The 21,129-nt window shown below is 50.7% G+C and overlaps 1 protein-coding gene across 3 annotated transcripts in view; it reads left to right on the forward strand.

Moving 5' to 3' along the window:
• Nucleotides 1-21,129, forward strand: part of ZC3H3 (zinc finger CCCH-type containing 3) — a 361,466-nt gene that overhangs the window by 223,219 nt on the left and 117,118 nt on the right. For all 3 annotated transcript variants that reach the window (XM_075581388.1, XM_075581387.1, XM_075581389.1), the window contains exon 5: nt 8,000-8,178. In XM_075581388.1, the coding sequence (XP_075437503.1) occupies nt 8,000-8,178 (179 nt within the window). The remainder of the gene's footprint in view (nt 1-7,999; nt 8,179-21,129) is intronic.

The raw sequence follows: 21,129 nt of genomic DNA on the forward strand, positions 1-21,129 counted from the left end.
TCTTCACTGAGAGCGTCTTAGGGAGACAGAGAGAGAGAGAGAGAGAGAGAGAGACTGCTTCTCTCTGCGACTCCTCGATGCAGAGTGCTGCTGAGGGAGACAGACCGCTTCTCTCTGGGACTCCTCTTAAAGACGCGTGGCTGGCTCATTAGCATTAATGCAGGGGTGGTCCTATTCAGCAGCAGGGACCCCCGCTGAGTTCATCCTGCCAGGCAGCTTCCTGCTTTCTTGGCCGAGATCTGGCGTCGCAACCTCGCGCGCCCCCAGAGGCATCGAGTCTTACTACATCGGTGTATTGAATAACCATTTCAAATAAATTACATTTAAAAATATGCCAATATCAATGATCGCGTCTTGAGTAATGTGATCGCAATCATTTCAAAATGTGGTCACCATAAACCCCCACATTGCCTGTCGCCTAACCTCCAGGGTTATATGAAAAATAGGTTGAAATCCAGAGTACCAGATCGTTACCTGGAAATGGGCTTTCTGTAGACGTGGAAAATGCGGGAGGGGGCTGATGGAAGGGAATTCCGAAAACTTCAGTGATCAGAACCAAGGTGTCATCAGGAGAACAGTACCGGTCGGGGGACCGCAGGTTAAGAATCGCTGCCCTCTGCCCCTGTGATGAGTATCACCGTACACAGACCCAGCCTCTCGTCTGCTACATTTGGTTGGCATGCTATTGAGTATACCAGCTGCAGACATTTCTTAGGCCGCGCTTATGGCGACGGTGACAGCACAAATGTATTGACGCCGTCGCGTGCGCTTATAGTAGGAGCGACGCGACGGCTTGGTCGCGATCGCTGGATGTCACTTCAATTTGATTTTTCCAGCTAACGCAGCGTGACGTCAGCGTCACCGTCGCCCGGCACTATAAGCGCTTCCTTAGAGATCTCTTCTTGCCTTTTCCCACGCTGTTTTTATGTCGAATGCCCATGTAGGAGACATAAGCGCATGAAATATTCAATGTCTGTAAGGTTAAAATGGAGCTCTACCCAGAGCCCAGTGCAGTCTAAAGATTACAGTGTTAACCTTGGAAGGAAGAGGTGAAGGGAATCATGTTTGTAACACTCGCACAAGAGGACAGGACGTGCTCGAGGGGCAAGATACTAACCGCATCGGAGTTACACTCATATCGGCTTCTGCTCCTTGCAATGAGGGGAAGCTGGCATCTACTGTATAGCAGCTGAAAGCACGAGCGCCGATCCAATCTCTCTCTGTCATATGGGCTTCTATAGGGGTGCTGCTTATTTTCTAAAGCTGGCGGCAACACTCCAGTCCTCATGGGCCAGCAACAGGTCAGGTTTTCAGGATATCCCTGTTTCAGTACAGGTGGCTCAATCATTCTGTGCCTCAGCCCAGGTGGCTCAAGCAGAGTTTCAGTCATCGACTGAGCTTCTGATTCAGCTACCTGACCTGTGCTGACGCTGGGATCTCTGGAAAACCTGACCTGTTGGAGGGGCTTGAGGACTGGAGTTGCTTTAAGGTATAGTCCTCCTGCTTTAGTTTTCTGAAGAATGTTCCATGTCATTGCAGACTCCTGGTTTGTCTCTGGCATTATGGGGCAGAATGTCGGTGCTTCGGGGAGTACGTGGAGTCCATGCTTGGTTTGTGCACAGAGAAGGTCACAATACCCAATGTTTTGTGACCTGAAACTGCCTCTCGCTCTTTCTTTTTTTTTCTTTCCCATTTTCTATATTTTTCAGCAGAACTTGTTTAAACACAAAGGCAATCATTGTCTCGCTTTTCAGTTGAGCAAATGGGCATGAGAGTATTTCTAAGCCTGAATATTTAGTAACAGGGCTTCGGTTCCCTGCGTTACTGTCAAAAACTTCCTGGGAGGAATTGCATCTTCCTAAGAAATGACTGAAATAATACCGAGTAACAGACGGCCCAATTCCACGTCTGTACGGAAATGTGTATCGCCAGCGCGAGCAGCAAATGTATCGCGTGAGCGAAGAACAGAAGGGGAATATTATCCCAGCGTCGCAGAAGCGTGTGTTTTTATTGCTTTCTAGTGATTGCATCCCGATTATAGAGTGCGCTGGTAACAGATACACTTAAAGGCGAGCTACATCCCCCTTCAAATATACGCTATAAGAGCTGCACAAAATAAAATCAGGGATAATATGATTGATAGCAATGCTTCCTCTCAGAGTAGTGAAAAGACGGCCATACTTCTCGTGTCATAACCGTTCTCACAAAGACGGCTGGCACGGAATTGTGTTTGGATTTTTTTACTAATGCATCTGACATCCTTCTCCCGAAACCGGCTCTCGTCTTCCTTCTTGGGATGGGGAGGAGGATGCTGTGTCCCGTTTACACAGTCTGCACACGTCGCCGCCTTTCTTATACTTCCAGTGTCATAAATATAGGGTGACCAGACGCCCCAATTTAGCCAGGATAGTCTTGGATTTTCGTTAAACGTCCCGGTGTTCAGAAAATGTTCTCAAAATCGTTTAAATGTCCCAGTTTTTTTTTATTTTGGAGGGTGAGGGCCGCCCCTGCGGTCCAACCCAGAAGTCCGTTACAAGTTCTGGTGTCTGCCACCATGACGGACGCCTTCCCCCTTGCTCCACATCCACACTTAGAGAGACTTTTAACTGGGAGGGGGCAATGTGTGTGTGTGTGTGTGTGTGTGTGTGTATATCGGGAGTAGGGAGAGAGTGAGTGTGTGTGTGTGTGTGTGTATCGGGAGTAGGGAGAGAGAGTGAGTGTGTGTGTGTGTATCGGGAGTAGGGAGAGAGAGAGAGAGTGAGTGGGTGTGTGTGTCGGGAGTAGGGAGAGAGAGAGAGTGAGTGGGTGTGTGTGTATCGGGAGTAGGGAGAGTGTGAGTGAGTGTGTGTGGGGGAAGGGAGAGAGAAATGGGGGGGTAGAGAGAATGGGGTGAGGGAGGTAGAGAATATACTGAAATAAATAAATAATACAGCATAAATGGAGATGCTTTAGCTAAATATCATTATAATATTTATTTTTAAGTGATCACATTTATAAAACAAATTACTTCGTGTCCTGGTTTGAACTTTTGAAAAGCTGGTCACCCCACATAAATAGCATCACACAGAACACGTATGTTCTCCTGTAGTACATACATATTCTAACACTTTGTGGCTAAAGGAATCAGAAAGGCTAACTTGCCGTTAAACATGATGCCCAGTGTGAACAACAAACTAAATAACTAAAAACACTCTCTATCAACGCTCGATCCAACAAATAATGTGTGAAATATAGTGAATACACTAAAACAATTTGTGTGTGTGCAAAAAATCAGCAGCCAAGGGGACGACAAACAATAAACGGTTCCAAATCTACTAAACAAAACACATATACAAAAGCAGTGTCCCCGGCGCTAATGGGTTAATGTCCCCAATACCATACTCCAAAGACAGTCCCGGATGGATTGACAGTCCTGGCAGATGGATGGATACACCAACAAAAGTTCTGAATGGATTGAATAGTCCTCAGAATTGATTCCAGGTGGTTTCTGTGATCACATAAGAACAAAGACACACCAATTGCGCAGTATAATAGACCACAAAGCCCTAACCAAAAACGGGAAAATCCCAACTTACAAGATATACTCTTGTTGGTTCAGGGGAGAGAATCTGTTACAGGCCACATCTCCACCTCGATATCCACGGACCCCACGTGGTTGACGGGATGATCCTCCTTGTACTGGATGGCGCCCTCGCGGGAGCAGCATGAACCGCAACAGCCAATGTGCAAAGAGAATAAAACAGCCTAGTGTAATACGCATATACACTTTAATACATTTAAAAAAGGGGAAGTGACACATGATCACGAAACGCGTAGGGAGGAGGAGCTTAGTACTGTGCGTGTGTGCCGACCAACTAGTGAATCCATCCGGTGCTGGAGAGGTGACGGAGACGTCATCAATCGGCGTGTGACTGTGTGGGTCTCCGTTACTGCCTGGTTGGAAGCAGGTTGTGGACGGCATTCGTAAGTGGCACCACTTGCCCTTACATATTGTAAGTGTGGGTAGTGTGGCAGTTTTAAATGTATTAAAGTGTATATGCGTAGTACACTAGGCTGTTTTATTCTCTTTGCACATTGGCTGTTGCGGTTCATGCTGCTCCCGCGAGGGCGCCATCCAGTACAAGGAGGATCATCCCGTCAACCACGTGGGGTCCGTGGATATCGAGGTGGAGACGTGGCCTGTAACAGATTCTCTCCCCTGAACCAACAAGAGTATATCTTGTAAGTTGGGATTTTCCCGTTTTTGGTTAGGGCTTTGTGGTCTATTATACTGCGCAATTGGTGTGTCTTTGTTCTTATGTGATCACAGAAACCACCTGGAATCAATTCTGAGGACTATTCAATCCATTCAGAACTTTTGTTGGTGCATCCATCCATCTGTCAGGACTGTCAATCCATCCGGGACTGTCTTTGGAGTATGGTATTGTGGACATTAACCCATTAGCGCCGGGGACACTGCTTTTGTATATGTATGATGCCCAGTGTACCAGGATCTCACCCGAGGGTCCGTGCACCACCGCTCTGACCTTACACACGTGTCCCGTGATGACCTTACACGCGTGTCCCGTGATGTTTCAGCGGGACCTGCACACGGTTCCTCACCGCCTCTTGTGTGTTCAGCCACAGGCGGCAAGCTGCAATCAAAGCACTGAAAAGCAGCGGAGGCCTGTGGCTTTCTGTGGTCCTTTCTGCGTCCTAAGAGGCGAGGTACACGCGTGGCACAATCGTTCCGGCAATTGCGTCCCTGCCATCCATTGGGTAGCGATTCCGTGGCTGATACGGCCTCAGTGACAGGCGTGGAAGAGGAATTCACGTCCTGACCCCGGAGAGCGGGGAACTTTCCACATGTATGTTGTGAAATCTTCCCCTGATTCTGCAGCGATGCCTTGTGCAGTGAAAAGGTTCCTCCCTTCTCACTTTCGTGCTCGCACGCTGTTATTGCATTAAGTAGTAAGAATACATCATTCATGTTACATTAATAATCCTAGATGACAATAACAGTGTTTGCTTTTGTGTTAGACGTGTACCCGTCATTAAGAAAGGAATAGACCGGGGTAAGTATTGGTATTGGGTTCGTTGCCTGGTGAGCGTGGTGTTAATCACCATTTTCTGTTCTGTGGCAATTGTATCACCCAGGAAGAAATGAAAACCGGGCCCGGTGGGATTAAATGCTTCTGTGATTCCGAAGGGCGACTGATTCCTGAAAGTCCGATGTTTTGGTGTGCGTTCCCCCACCCCCGCACTTGGCTGGCAGTGAATGGGTTAAGCCTGAATGGATGTTTTGGCTCCGCCCCACACATTTCAGTCATTAGGGTCCTTGGACATTGGTTATTACAGGCTATAATTGGCTTTCAGTGTTCGGGATGCAGCGTGATCACCTATGTGTGTGTCCCCTATATCAGGGGTGGCCAACTCCAGTCTTTAAGGACCACCAACAGGTCAGGTTTTCAGAATATCCCTTCCTCGACTGAGCCACTGATTGAGCCACGTCAAAATATTCCTCCTTCGACCACCCTACACGGGAGGGTGAATTATCTACATTTCTGCAAACCGTGGCACGAGAATCGCTTTCACCCGTTATACCAACGTGTTTAATCATCTTCTTTTAACCCTCCCCTCCCTTCACGCCCCCTCCCCCCCCCCCCCCGTAGACCGGGGAGGAAAGAAGAAGAAAAAGGATATCCCTCACCCTCGTCCAGCCAAGGCTACGGCGATAAATCCCAGCGCATTGTCACTTCTGCTCGGATTAAATTGGCTCGCCGCTTTTGGGCTGAGAGGGAGATAATTTGCTGCAGTATTTCAAATGGATTAGAAATGGCTCTGGGAGGATAGTTCATGCCTCCTATTACAAGGGCTGGGAGGCAGGCTGTCCTAAGGCCCTGCTCCCTCTCCAGCCCTCATTACCCACGCTTAATACCTTCCCTCTTCTCTGGCGTTAATGACATTTTCCTGTCGGAAGCAGGCCAGGCCGGTCACGGGGAAGGGAGAAGTGTTTTCCAGGCCACGGTTTGTGCAGCAGAGGAAGGCGTTCCAGGCCGAGCGTGTGCAGGGCAGACGCGCTCACCCGCGCCTCGGCCTTTCTGTGAGCTCATTAATTTCTATCGTCTGGCCCTTGTTCAGTTCATTTCCAAAGTCCAGCCTTTTCCATTAGGGCAACAACGTAGCACAGGGATGTGACACCAAAGAGAATGAGAAGCTACAGGCCGTGCAGGCAGGCAGCCACGGAGCCACGGGCTTCTGCATGGTCCTGATCAGGAGCCTGAGCTAGTAACCATGAGAAGTAACCCTTCCACTGCCAGAGAAGCCCAACTGCTGCTATATAGGAATCCCCTCAGCAGACTATACATGTGTTTATATATTTATTTATATATGTATTTATAAATCTATATAGTGTACACACCCATACACACACACACACACACACACACACACACACACCCCTACACACACCCGTACACATACACACCCCTACACATACACACCCCTACACATACACACCCCTACACATACACACCCCTACACATACACACCCCTACACACACACCCCTACACACACACACCCCTACACACACACACACCACTACACACACACACACACACACACACACACACACACACACACACACACACACACACACACACACACACCCCCCTACACACACACACACCCAACCCACTACACACAACCCCCTACACACGCCCCCCTACATACACATACCCCTACATACACACACCCCTACATACACACACACCCCTACACACACACCTCTACACACACACACCCCTACACACACAACCCCCTACACACACAACCCCCTACACACACACAACCCCCTACACACACACAAACACCACACACAGACAACTTGAATAACGCCAATAAATTCAAACACACTCTAATCAGTTCATAATACATGTGTCAAATGTAAATCGGAAGTGTTGAGATACTAAAAAGTAATCAAACCAGTGTGTCATCTATTAACAATACAATAAACAGGTATCAAATGTGTGTGTGTGTGTGTGTGTGTGTGTGTGTGTGTGTGTGTGTGTTATATTTAAAGAACACGTGAATATTTTTTGTTCCTTTTAAAAATTCAATCAACTTTAAGGTTAAAATGTTACTTATTTGTGCTTTTCTAGGAAGTGAATTGTTCTTACCAGAATTGTGGCTTAAAAAGCATTGGTGCTGTGCTTACATTAAAACCTATATTTATTAAGAAGGGGAGACATGCTCCTTAACCCATGTCTCAGAGCGATTTATAATGCTATAAAAATCACCTACATTACATATTTCTTACAATGTTCCTTGAGGTAAATTGAGATAATGACCTAAAATAATTATGCGTGGGACTCTTATACGTAGCGGTGTGTGAGAATATTTTCGTGGGACTGCTCGGGGACACATGACAAATGCTGGATCATTTAGGAATGACATCATCATTCTACGCCTGAGTTGCGTGTAATAATAACGTGGCTGCAACCCACCCCTGCTGTCGGGAACGTGAAAGCAAGCGCCGGGACAGCAAACCCCCCTGTATATTGACGACCTGTGTATCAATGCAAAGAAAAGCTTGCTTTCACGCAGCCATTTTCTGCTCCCGGTCAGAGTGAACCCAAACAACGCTCATACATGTGATGGTTGGGCAGAGAGGTTTAGATCGTGCCAGAGATGGCAGAGTTGTGGTTTTTTTTGCCACACATAAAATGGGGAAAATTAGACCATAATGAATACATCCCATTACAATCCGTAAGTCGTGTAACTCTTCCCAAACCCGTCATGATGACATTGTCCAAACCCGCAGGCTGGCTCTCCGTGCAAACCCTATCTGGCAGCCCAGTGGTTACAAATAAAAAACACAATATATAGCCTTATACAATGCGGGCCGTGTGAGTTAAACGCGCTTTCTGTTTTGTTTTGTCTCTGTAAAGCGCTACGTAAAACTAGCAGCGCCATGCAAGAACATGCTATTATTATTATTTATTATTATTGTTGCCCCAGGCTGCTGCTGCTGAACCGGGTTCGTCAGCTGTCTCAGAGCGGAAGATGCCAGCAGCACCAGCAGAGATGGAAGAGCCGAGGGCTGCGCTGTATCGGAGGAGTCATGTACAGGGTGTCTGCAAACAAGCTTTCCAAAACGTGCAGCCCCACCGCGGGCGCCAAGCAGACGCCCACAACAGGTGAGTGTAAATTACGGACCCTCTGGCATTGCCCACATGGAAATAAGCACGACACACGTTAGTGCCACTGTTAAAGAGGAGCTCACACACGCAAGTAGGCACGCCCTACGGAGGCACCGAAACACACAGAGGCTCGCTTATGCTCTACTCTCTTGCTCTCTCAAGTTATTGCATTAGTTAGTGCGAATACAGATGTAGCAAGACTTCACGTCACTGTGGTCGCGGCACCGAAGGATTAACGGGTGTCCCCCCCCTCTCCCCCTGGCAGCGCAATCGCTGCAGATGCTGCCTTCGACTTAGCCTCTGATTGAACCACCTGTGCTGAAGCTGGGATATCCTGAAAACCTGACCTGTTTTGGGGGGGGGGGGGTTAGAGAGAGAGAGGACTTGAGGATTAGAGTTGAGCCCCCCTGCTGTAACCCATTGATCATTTAGCAAATCAGTCCTCGATCTTCAAGTTGCTGTAATTACCTGAAGGTTCCGAGCTTTAACCAATGGGAGGTGGGGCGGGCGGGGGGGGGGGGGGGAGGACAATAGGTGCAGTTGGTTTTAATAGGTTCAGTACTGGCTAAATAAGTACAGATGTAGGGTATGAAATAGTGGTGTCTCCCAGCTCCAGCTAGGCCTGCATGTGTAACCTCAGTTTGCACTTGCAACCCCCCCCGACTCCTGACCCACTGGCTCTACCAGTTTCTCTCTATGGGACACTGCCCATGTTACCAGTCTCTCTCTCTATGGGACACTGCCCATGTTACCAGTCTCTCTCTCTATGGGACACTACCCATGTTACCAGTCTCTCTCTCTATGGGACACTGCCCATGTTACCAGTCTCTCTCTCTATGGGACACTGCCCATGTTACCAGTCTCTCTCTATGGGACACTGCCCATGTTACCAGTCTCTCTCTATGAGACACTGCCCATGTTACCAGTCTCTCTCTATGGGACACTGCCCATGTTACCAGTCTCTCTCTATGGGACACTGCCCATGTTACCAGTTTCTCTCTCTATTGGACACTGCCCATGTTACCAGTCTCTCTCTATGGGACACTGCCCATGTTACCAGTCTCTCTCTCTATGGGACACTGCCCATGTTACCAGTCTCTCTCTCTATGGGACACTGCCCATGTTACCAGTCTCTCTCTCTATGGGACACTGCCCATGTTACCAGTCTCTCTCTATGGGACACTGCCCATGTTACCAGCCTCTCTCTATGGGACACTGCCCATGTTACCAGTCTCTCTCTCTATGGGACACTGCCCATGTTACCAGTCTCTCTCTATGGGACACTGCCCATGTTACCAGTCTCTCTCTCTATGGGACACTGCCCATGTTACCAGTTTCTCTCTCTATGGGACACTGCCCATGTTACCAGTCTCTCTCTATGGGACACTGCCCATGTTACCAGTCTCTCTCTATGGGACACTGCCCATGTTACCAGTCTCTCTCTATGGGACACTGCCCATGTTACCAGTCTCTCTCTCTATGGGACACTGCCCATGTTACCAGTCTCTCTCTATGGGACACTGCCCATGTTACCAGTCTCTCTCTCTATGGGACACTGCCCATGTTACCAGTCTCTCTCTCTATGGGACACTGCCAATGTTACCAGTCTCTCTCTATGGGACACTGCCCATGTTACCAGTCTCTCTCTCTAAGGGACACTGCCCATGTTACCAGTCTCTCTCTATGGGACACTGCCCATGTTACCAGTCTCTCTCTATGGGACACTGCCCATGTTACCAGTCTCTCTCTATGGGACACTGCCCATGTTACCAGTCTCTCTCTCTATGGGACACTGCCCATGTTACCAGTCTCTCTCTCTATGGGACACTGCCCATGTTACCAGTCTCTCTCTATGGGACACTGCCCATGTTACCAGTCTCTCTCTCTATGGGACACTGCCCATGTTACCAGTCTCTCTCTATGGGACACTGCCCATGTTACCAGTCTCTCTCTCTATGGGACACTGCCCATGTTACCAGTCTCTCTCTCTATGGGACACTGCCCATGTTACCAGTCTCTCTCTATGGGACACTGCCCATGTTACCAGTCTCTCTCTCTATGGGACACTGCCCATGTTACCAGTCTCTCTCTCTATGGGACACTGCCCATGTTACCAGTCTCTCTCTCTATAGGACACTGCCCATGTTACCAGTCTCTCTCTCTATGGGACACTGCCCATGTTACCAGTCTCTCTCTCTATGGGACACTGCCCATGTTACCAGTCTCTCTCTCTATAGGACACTGCCCATGTTACCAGTCTCTCTCTCTATGGGACACTGCCAATGTTACCAGTTTCTCTCTCTATGGGACACTGCCCATGTTACCAGTCTCTCTCTCTATGGGACACTGCCCATGTTACCAGTCTCTCTCTATGGGACACTGCCCATGTTACCAGTCTCTCTCTCTATGAGACACTGCCCATGTTACCAGTCTCTCTCTATGGGACACTGCCCATGTTACCAGTCTCTCTCTCTATGGGACACTGCCCATGTTACCAGTCTCTCTCTATGGGACACTGCCCATGTTACCAGTCTCTCTCTCTATGGGACACTGCCCATGTTACCTGTGTCTCTCTCTATGGGACACTGCCCATGTTACCAGTCTCTCTCTATGGGACACTGCCCATGTTACCAGTCTCTCTCTATGGGACACTACCCATGTTACCAGTCTCTCTCTCTATGGGACACTGCCCATGTTACCAGTCTCTCTCTCTATGGGACACTGCCCATGTTACCAGTCTCTCTCTATGGGACACTGCCCATGTTACCAGTCTCTCTCTCTATGGGACACTGCCCATGTTACCAGTCTCTCTCTCTATGGGACACTGCCCATGTTACCAGTCTCTCTCTATGGGACACTGCCCATGTTACCTGTCTCTCTCTATGGGACACTGCCCATGTTACCAGTCTCTCTCTATGGGACACTACCCATGTTACCAGTTTCTCTCTCTATGGGACACTGCCCATGTTACCAGTCTCTCTCTCTATGGGACACTGCCCATGTTACCAGTCTCTCTCTATGGGACACTGCCCATGTTACCAGTCTCTCTCTATGGGACACTGCCCATGTTACCAGTCTCTCTCTCTATGGGACACTGCCCATGTTACCAGTCTCTCTCTATGGGACACTGCCCATGTTACCAGTCTCTCTCTCTATGGGACACTGCCCATGTTACCAGTCTCTCTCTCTATGGGACACTGCCAATGTTACCAGTCTCTCTCTATGGGACACTGCCCATGTTACCAGTCTCTCTCTCTATGGGACACTGCCCATGTTACCAGTCTCTCTCTATGGGACACTGCCCATGTTACCAGTCTCTCTCTATGGGACACTGCCCATGTTACCAGTCTCTCTCTATGGGACACTGCCCATGTTACCAGTCTCTCTCTCTATGGGACACTGCCCATGTTACCAGTCTCTCTCTCTATGGGACACTGCCCATGTTACCAGTCTCTCTCTATGGGACACTGCCCATGTTACCAGTCTCTCTCTCTATGGGACACTGCCCATGTTACCAGTCTCTCTCTATGGGACACTGCCCATGTTACCAGTCTCTCTCTCTATGGGACACTGCCCATGTTACCAGTCTCTCTCTCTATGGGACACTGCCCATGTTACCAGTCTCTCTCTATGGGACACTGCCCATGTTACCAGTCTCTCTCTCTATGGGACACTGCCCATGTTACCAGTCTCTCTCTCTATGGGACACTGCCCATGTTACCAGTCTCTCTCTCTATAGGACACTGCCCATGTTACCAGTCTCTCTCTCTATGGGACACTGCCCATGTTACCAGTCTCTCTCTCTATGGGACACTGCCCATGTTACCAGTCTCTCTCTCTATAGGACACTGCCCATGTTACCAGTCTCTCTCTCTATGGGACACTGCCAATGTTACCAGTTTCTCTCTCTATGGGACACTGCCCATGTTACCAGTCTCTCTCTCTATGGGACACTGCCCATGTTACCAGTCTCTCTCTATGGGACACTGCCCATGTTACCAGTCTCTCTCTCTATGAGACACTGCCCATGTTACCAGTCTCTCTCTATGGGACACTGCCCATGTTACCAGTCTCTCTCTCTATGGGACACTGCCCATGTTACCAGTCTCTCTCTATGGGACACTGCCCATGTTACCAGTCTCTCTCTCTATGGGACACTGCCCATGTTACCTGTGTCTCTCTCTATGGGACACTGCCCATGTTACCAGTCTCTCTCTATGGGACACTGCCCATGTTACCAGTCTCTCTCTATGGGACACTACCCATGTTACCAGTCTCTCTCTCTATGGGACACTGCCCATGTTACCAGTCTCTCTCTCTATGGGACACTGCCCATGTTACCAGTCTCTCTCTATGGGACACTGCCCATGTTACCAGTCTCTCTCTCTATGGGACACTGCCCATGTTACCAGTCTCTCTCTATGGGACACTGCCCATGTTACCAGTCTCTCTCTCTATGGGACACTGCCCATGTTTCCAGTCTCTCTCTATGGGACACTGCCCATGTTACCAGTCTCTCTCTATGGGACACTGCCCATGTTACCAGTCTCTCTCTCTATGAGACACTGCCCATGTTACCAGTCTCTCTCTATGGGACACTGCCCATGTTACCAGTCTCTCTCTCTATGGGACACTGCCCATGTTACCAGTCTCTCTCTATGGGACACTGCCCATGTTACCAGTCTCTCTCTCTATGGGACACTGCCCATGTTACCTGTGTCTCTCTCTATGGGACACTGCCCATGTTACCAGTCTCTCTCTATGGGACACTGCCCATGTTACCAGTCTCTCTCTATGGGACACTACCCATGTTACCAGTCTCTCTCTCTATGGGACACTGCCCATGTTACCAGTCTCTCTCTATGGGACACTGCCCATGTTACCAGTCTCTCTCTATGGGACACTGCCCATGTTACCAGTCTCTCTCTCTATGGGACACTGCCCATGTTACCAGTCTCTCTCTATGGGACACTGCCCATGTTACCAGTCTCTCTCTCTATGGGACACTGCCCATGTTTCCAGTCTCTCTCTATGGGACACTGCCCATGTTACCAGTCTCTCTCTATGGGACACTGCCCATGTTACCAGTCTCTCTCTCTATGGGACACTGCCCATGTTACCAGTCTCTCTCTCTATGGGACATTGCCCATGTTACCAGTCTCTCTCTCTATGGGACATTGCCCATGTTACCAGTCTCTCTCTCTATGGGACACTGCCCATGTTACCAGTTTCTCTCTCTATGGGACACTGCCCATGTTACCAGTCTCTCTCTATGGGACACTGCCCATGTTACCAGTTTCTCTCTCTATGGGACACTGCCCATGTTACCAGTCTCTCTCTATGGGACACTGCCCATGTTACCAGTCTCTCTCTATGGGACACTGCCCATGTTACCAGTCTCTCTCTCTATGGGACACTGCCCATGTTACCAGTCTCTCTCTATGGGACACTGCCCATGTTACCAGTCTCTCTCTATGGGACACTGCCCATGTTACCAGTCTCTCTCTCTATGGGACATTGCCCATGTTACCAGTCTCTCTCTCTATGGGACACTGCCCATGTTACCAGTCTCTCTCTCTATGGGACACTGCCCATGTTACCAGTCTCTCTCTCTATGGGACACTGCCCATGTTACCAGTCTCTCTCTCTATGGGACACTGCCCATGTTACCAGTCTCTCTCTATGGGACACTGCCCATGTTACCAGTCTCTCTCTATGGGACACTGCCCATGTTACCAGTCTCTCTCTATGGGACACTGCCCATGTTACCAGTCTCTCTCTATGGGACACTGCCCATGTTACCAGTCTCCCTCTCTATGGGACACTGCCCATGTTACCAGTCTCTCTCTATGGGACACTGCCCATGTTACCAGTCTCTCTCTATGGGACACTGCCCATGTTACCAGTCTCTCTCTCTATGGGACACTGCCCATGTTACCAGTCTCTCTCTCTATGGGACACTGCCCATGTTACCAGTCTCTCTCTCTATGGGACACTGCTCATGTTACCAGTCTCTCTCTCTATGGGACACTGCCCATGTTACCAGTCTCTCTCTCTATGGGACACTGCCCATGTTACCAGTCTCTCTCTATGGGACACTGCCCATGTTACCAGTCTCTCTCTATGGGACACTGCCCATGTTACCAGTCTCTCTCTCTATGGGACACTGCCCATGTTACCAGTCTCTCTCTATGGGACACTGCCCATGTTACCAGTCTCTCTCTCTATGGGACACTGCCCATGTTACCAGTTTCTCTCTCTATGGGACACTGCCCATGTTACCAGTCTCTCTCTATGGGACACTGCCCATGTTACCAGTCTCTCTCTATGGGACACTGCCCATGTTACCAGTCTCTCTCTATGGGACACTGCCCATGTTACCAGTCTCTCTCTCTATGGGACACTGCCCATGTTACCAGTCTCTCTCTATGGGACACTGCCCATGTTACCAGTCTCTCTCTCTATGGGACACTGCCCATGTTACCAGTCTCTCTCTCTATGGGACACTGCCAATGTTACCAGTCTCTCTCTATGGGACACTGCCCATGTTACCAGTCTCTCTCTCTATGGGACACTGCCCATGTTACCAGTCTCTCTCTATGGGACACTGCCCATGTTACCAGTCTCTCTCTATGGGACACTGCCCATGTTACCAGTCTCTCTCTATGGGACACTGCCCATGTTACCAGTCTCTCTCTCTATGGGACACTGCCCATGTTACCAGTCTCTCTCTCTATGGGACACTGCCCATGTTACCAGTCTCTCTCTATGGGACACTGCCCATGTTACCAGTCTCTCTCTCTATGGGACACTGCCCATGTTACCAGTCTCTCTCTATGGGACACTGCCCATGTTACCAGTCTCTCTCTCTATGGGACACTGCCCATGTTACCAGTCTCTCTCTCTATGGGACACTGCCCATGTTACCAGTCTCTCTCTATGGGACACTGCCCATGTTACCAGTCTCTCTCTCTATGGGACACTGCCCATGTTACCAGTCTCTCTCTCTATAGGACACTGCCCATGTTACCAGTCTCTCTCTCTATGGGACACTGCCCATGTTACCAGTCTCTCTCTCTATGGGACACTGCCCATGTTACCAGTCTCTCTCTCTATAGGACACTGCCCATGTTACCAGTCTCTCTCTCTATGGGACACTGCCAATGTTACCAGTTTCTCTCTCTATGGGACACTGCCCATGTTACCAGTCTCTCTCTCTATGGGACACTGCCCATGTTACCAGTCTCTCTCTATGGGACACTGCCCATGTTACCAGTCTCTCTCTCTATGAGACACTGCCCATGTTACCAGTCTCTCTCTATGGGACACTGCCCATGTTACCAGTCTCTCTCTCTCTATGGGACACTGCCCATGTTACCAGTCTCTCTCTATGGGACACTGCCCATGTTACCAGTCTCTCTCTCTATGGGACACTGCCCATGTTACCTGTGTCTCTCTCTATGGGACACTGCCCATGTTACCAGTCTCTCTCTATGGGACACTGCCCATGTTACCAGTCTCTCTCTATGGGACACTACCCATGTTACCAGTCTCTCTCTCTATGGGACACTGCCCATGTTACCAGTCTCTCTCTCTATGGGACACTGCCCATGTTACCAGTCTCTCTCTATGGGACACTGCCCATGTTACCAGTCTCTCTCTCTATGGGACACTGCCCATGTTACCAGTCTCTCTCTCTATGGGACACTGCCCATGTTACCAGTCTCTCTCTATGGGACACTGCCCATGTTACCTGTCTCTCTCTATGGGACACTGCCCATGTTACCAGTCTCTCTCTATGGGACACTACCCATGTTACCAGTTTCTCTCTCTATGGGACACTGCCCATGTTACCAGTCTCTCTCTCTATGGGACACTGCCCATGTTACCAGTCTCTCTCTATGGGACACTGCCCATGTTACCAGTCTCTCTCTATGGGACACTGCCCATGTTACCAGTCTCTCTCTCTATGGGACACTGCCCATGTTACCAGTCTCTCTCTATGGGACACTGCCCATGTTACCAGTCTCTCTCTATGGGACACTGCCCATGTTACCAGTCTCTCTCTCTATGGGACACTGCCCATGTTACCAGTCTCTCTCTATGGGACACTGCCCATGTTACCAGTCTCTCTCTCTATGGGACACTGCCCATGTTTCCAGTCTCTCTCTATGGGACACTGCCCATGTTACCAGTCTCTCTCTATGGGACACTGCCCATGTTACCAGTCTCTCTCTCTATGGGACACTGCCCATGTTACCAGTCTCTCTCTCTATGGGACATTGCCCATGTTACCAGTCTCTCTCTCTATGGGACATTGCCCATGTTACCAGTCTCTCTCTCTATGGGACACTGCCCATGTTACCAGTCTCTCTCTATGGGACACTGCCCATGTTACCAGTTTCTCTCTCTATGGGACACTGCCCATGTTACCAGTCTCTCTCTATGGGACACTGCCCATGTTACCAGTTTCTCTCTCTATGGGACACTGCCCATGTTACCAGTTTCTCTCTCTATGGGACACTGCCCATGTTACCAGTCTCTCTCTATGGGACACTGCCCATGTTACCAGTCTCTCTCTCTATGGGACACTGCCCATGTTACCAGTCTCTCTCTATGGGACACTGCCCATGTTACCAGTCTCTCTCTATGGGACACTGCCCATGTTACCAGTCTCTCTCTCTATGGGACATTGCCCATGTTACCAGTCTCTCTCTCTATGGGACACTGCCCATGTTACCAGTCTCTCTCTCTATGGGACACTGCCCATGTTACCAGTCTCTCTCTCTATGGGACACTGCCCATGTTACCAGTCTCTCTCTCTATGGGACACTGCCCATGTTACCAGTCTCTCTCTCTATGGGACACTGCCCATGTTACCAGTCTCTCTCTATGGGACACTGCCCATGTTACCAGTCTCTCTCTATGGGACACTGCCCATGTTACCAGTCTCCCTCTCTATGGGACACTGCCCATGTTACCAGTCTCTCTCTATGGGACACTGCCCATGTTACCAGTCTCTCTCTATGGGACACTGCCCATGTTACCAGTCTCTCTCTCTATGGGACACTGCCCATGTTACCAGTCTCTCTCTCTATGGGACACTGCCCATGTTACCAGTCTCTCTCTCTATGGGACACTGCCCATGTTACCAGTCTCTCTCTCTATGGGACACTGCCCATGTTACCAGTCTCTCTCTCTATGGGACACTGCCCATGTTACCAGTCTCTCTCTCTATGGGACACTGCCCATGTTACCAGTCTCTCTCTCTATGGGACACTGCCCATGTTACCAGTCTCTCTCTCTATGGGACACTGCCCATGTTACCAGTTTCTCTCTCTATGGGACACTGCTTCGTTAGTGGTTTGTGTCAGTTTGTTGTATGCGTTCTCTGTGTGCTTTACACACATGGTGGGGGTGTGGAGAACAACTAGTTTTTTGGGGTTTCGAAGCTTTAAACGTTCACGGTTTTAGAATATAATCTGTTTTAGCACATTTCTAAATATAGAGTAATATTTCCCCCCCCCAAGGTATTGAATGAGATTTGTAATGTTTAAAAGAATTGTATTCTCCCGCTGTGTCGCTCGTTAAGACTCGTATTGTTTTTAATGACACTTCAACCTCATCACCCTGCTCTGTGATCATAAACACACACTGCATGTAACCGGGGGAAAGGGGGGGTTAAATGCATCTCTTTTTATTAGCCCAACTGCGTGAGATTTTTGTACGGTTAGATTGCAAAGCACTGATCACACTACCTGCTCCATCAGAGAGTACTGGACAGTAATAATACTCTGTATACCTGGCTGTGATATACAGCAGCCGTACTGTATTACTTTAGACCCTGTCTCCGCGGCGTGTCACCTCTCTGGAGAGGACCCTGGTTCCTGTTTAACCTGCTTTGTTCCTGCTGCCTTCCCCCGTCGCCCGCTCCCCAGCTGAGACGCTGCCATTGTTCGGATGCTGGATGAGACGCTTGTGGAGCAGCGAGCCCGTTTCATAGCTCGGCCGTATCAATAGCCAATCATCAAGCTGCCAGAAGCAATAAAGAAGTCATCTGTCTTTGTCCTGCCCGGCCTTAGAGACCTCCCAGCAGGGCACAGAGCCGCGCACAGAGCCGCGCACAGCAGTGTGCGCAGCGCTGTACTACATTACAACACAAGGTAAATAACTGACAAACAGTGGAGATAAGTGCCAGAGGGGCATGGGTGGGATTGTAATTACCCAGAGATGAGGAATAGTCAGACGTATTGTACCGGGAGCAGAGGAGGGAAAGGATTCCTCGCAAGGTGATTGGATTGTTCTATGGGAGAGAATGTGTTGTGTGTACGTGTTGTGTGTACGTGTTGTGTGTACGTGCGGGAGAACCCGTGTGCTACGGCTATTAGTAAACACAGGTCCTCGGAGGGATCGTCGCACAGACGCACAAGGGCACACTCACTTAGATTGTAAGCTCTTTGGGGCAGTGTCTCCCGTTGCTTTATGTGGTTGTTTCCCTCTTGCACTTATCCCCATTCTTATCAGTTATTTACCTTGTAATGTGGTAAAGCGCTCTGTACACTGTCGGCGCTGTATAAAGTGATACAATACACCGAGCAGGCGGCTCTGCGCTCTGCTGCGGGGTCTCTGTGTGCGGCTCTGCGCTCTGCTGGGAGGTCTCTGAGGCCTGTGCGGTTAATATGAAGCTCTCCCCGGAGCCCAGGCTGCCTGTGTGCGGCTCTGCGCTCTGCTGCGGGGTCTCTGTGTGCGGCTCTGCGCTCTGCTGCGGGGTCTCTGTGTGCGGCTCTGCGCTCTGCTGCGGGGTCTCTGTGCGCGGCTCTGCGCTCTGCTGCGGGGTCTCTGAGGCCCGTGCGGTTAATATGAAGCTCTCCCCGGAGCCCAGGCTGCCTGTGTGCGGCTCTGCGCTCTGCTGCGGGGTCTCTGTGTGCGGCTCTGCGCTCTGCTGCGGGGTCTCTGAGGCCCGTGCGGTTAATATGCAGCTCTCCCCGGAGCCCAGGCTGCCTGTGTGCGGCTCTGCGCTCTGCTGCGGGGTCTCTGTGTGCGGCTCTGCGCTCTGCTGCGGGGTCTCTGAGGCTCGTGCGGTTAATATGGAGCTCTCCCCGGAGCCCAGGCTGCCTGTGTGCGGCTCTGCTGCGGGGTCTCTGTGTGCGGCTCTGCTGCGGGGTCTCTGAGGCCCGTGCGGTTAATATGGAGCTCTCCCCGGAGCCCAGGCTGCCTGTGTGCGGCTCTGCTGCGGGGTCTCTGAGGCCCGTGCGGTTAATATGCAGCTCTCCCCGGAGCCCAGGCTGCCTGTGTGCGGCTCTGCGCTCTGCTGCGGGGTCTCTGTGTGCGGCTCTGCGCTCTGCTGCGGGGTCTCTGAGGCCTGTGCGGTTAATATGCAGCTCTCCCCGGAGCCCAGGCTGCCTGTGTGCGGCTCTGCGCTCTGCTGCGGGGTCTCTGTGTGCGGCTCTGCTGCGGGGTCTCTGAGGCCCGTGCGGTTAATATGCAGCTCTCCCCAGAGCCCAGGCTGCCTGTGTGCGGGTCTGCGCTCTGCTGCGGGGTCTCTGTGTGCGGCTCTGCGCTCTGCTGCGGGGTCTCTGAGGCCTGTGCGGTTAATATGAAGCTCTCCCCGGAGCCCAGGCTGCCTGTGTGCGGCTCTGCGCTCTGCTGCGGGGTCTCTGTGTGCGGCTCTGCGCTCTGCTGCGGGGTCTCTGAGGCCCGTGCGGTTAATATGCAGCTCTCCCCGGAGCCCAGGCTGCCTGTGTGCGGCTCTGCGCTCTGCTGCGGGGTCTCTGTGTGCGGCTCTGCGCTCTGCTGCGGGGTCTCTGAGGCCCGTGCGGTTAATATGCAGCTCTCCCCGGAGCCCAGGCTGCCTGTGTGCGGCTCTGCTGCGGGGTCTCTGAGGCCCGTGCGGTTAATATGCAGCTCTCCCCGGAGCCCAGGCTGCCTGTGTGCGGCTCTGCGCTCTGCTGCGGGGTCTCTGAGGCCCGTGCGGTTAATATGCAGCTCTCCCCGGAGCCCAGGCTGCCTGTGTGCGGCTCTGCGCTCTGCTTCGGGGTTCCCTGAGGCTCGTGTGGTTAATATGAAGCTCTCCCCGGAGCCCAGGCTGCCTGTGTGCGGCTCTGTGTGCCCCTGCTGTAGTTTGTAAAGACTCCTTGAGTGTCAGAGAGCTGTCAACGTTGCAAAGCACCCAACGGGTTAGGAATACGAAACCTATCGGGGGGTGGGGGGGTTACCCAGGCCAATAATAAAGGTATTATGCCCGGCTGGGTGCCCCTGAGCCATACGGGGGAATTGTGATTGTCAGCTCTTCAACCCAATCATGGCATGTAACTGCATTTGTAATAAAGATGTATGTGTATTTTTACTGTTCCAGGAGTGCCAACCAGCGGACATGTGCAGGGCGTGAGTTTCAGGGGTGCCAACCAGCGGACATGTGCAGGGCGTGAGTTTCAGGGGTGCCAACCAGCGGACATGTGCAGGGCGTGAGTTTCAGGGGTGCCAACCAGCGGAGATGCGCAGGGCGTGAGTTTCAGGGGTGATTTTACAGTAAAATGTTGTCAGGGTGTGTTTGGTTAGAAGGGGGCCAGTGTTGCGGGTTACCGTAAAAACATGTACTCAGGTTCCTGAGGACATGAGGAACACAGACCACCAGATAAAATCCTCCCTAGAAAGCAGTTTGCAGCTCACCACCAAATCTCCCTGCTTCAGCACAGACCAGAATAGTAAGACCGGGCAGGGGAATGAATCACATTCACGGTACCCCGGTATATGCCCACAAACCCCAGGACCCAGATTGGGGTTCAGTGTTTCTCCCACCAGGTATAAGGTGGCAACAGTTATGTTTTTAAGTTACAGTAATGTTCAGTAGGGGTAAAAATCCATTTGCGTGGGAGACAGAGTGGCTACTCCGCCCTCTAAGCTTCAAAGGCAAGCCAGGATATGGAAGTGTTAAACCAGTTGTTGGCT

Source organism: Ascaphus truei, chromosome 2, assembly GCF_040206685.1.
Source record: "Ascaphus truei isolate aAscTru1 chromosome 2, aAscTru1.hap1, whole genome shotgun sequence".
Lineage (NCBI taxonomy): Eukaryota > Metazoa > Chordata > Amphibia > Anura > Ascaphidae > Ascaphus > Ascaphus truei.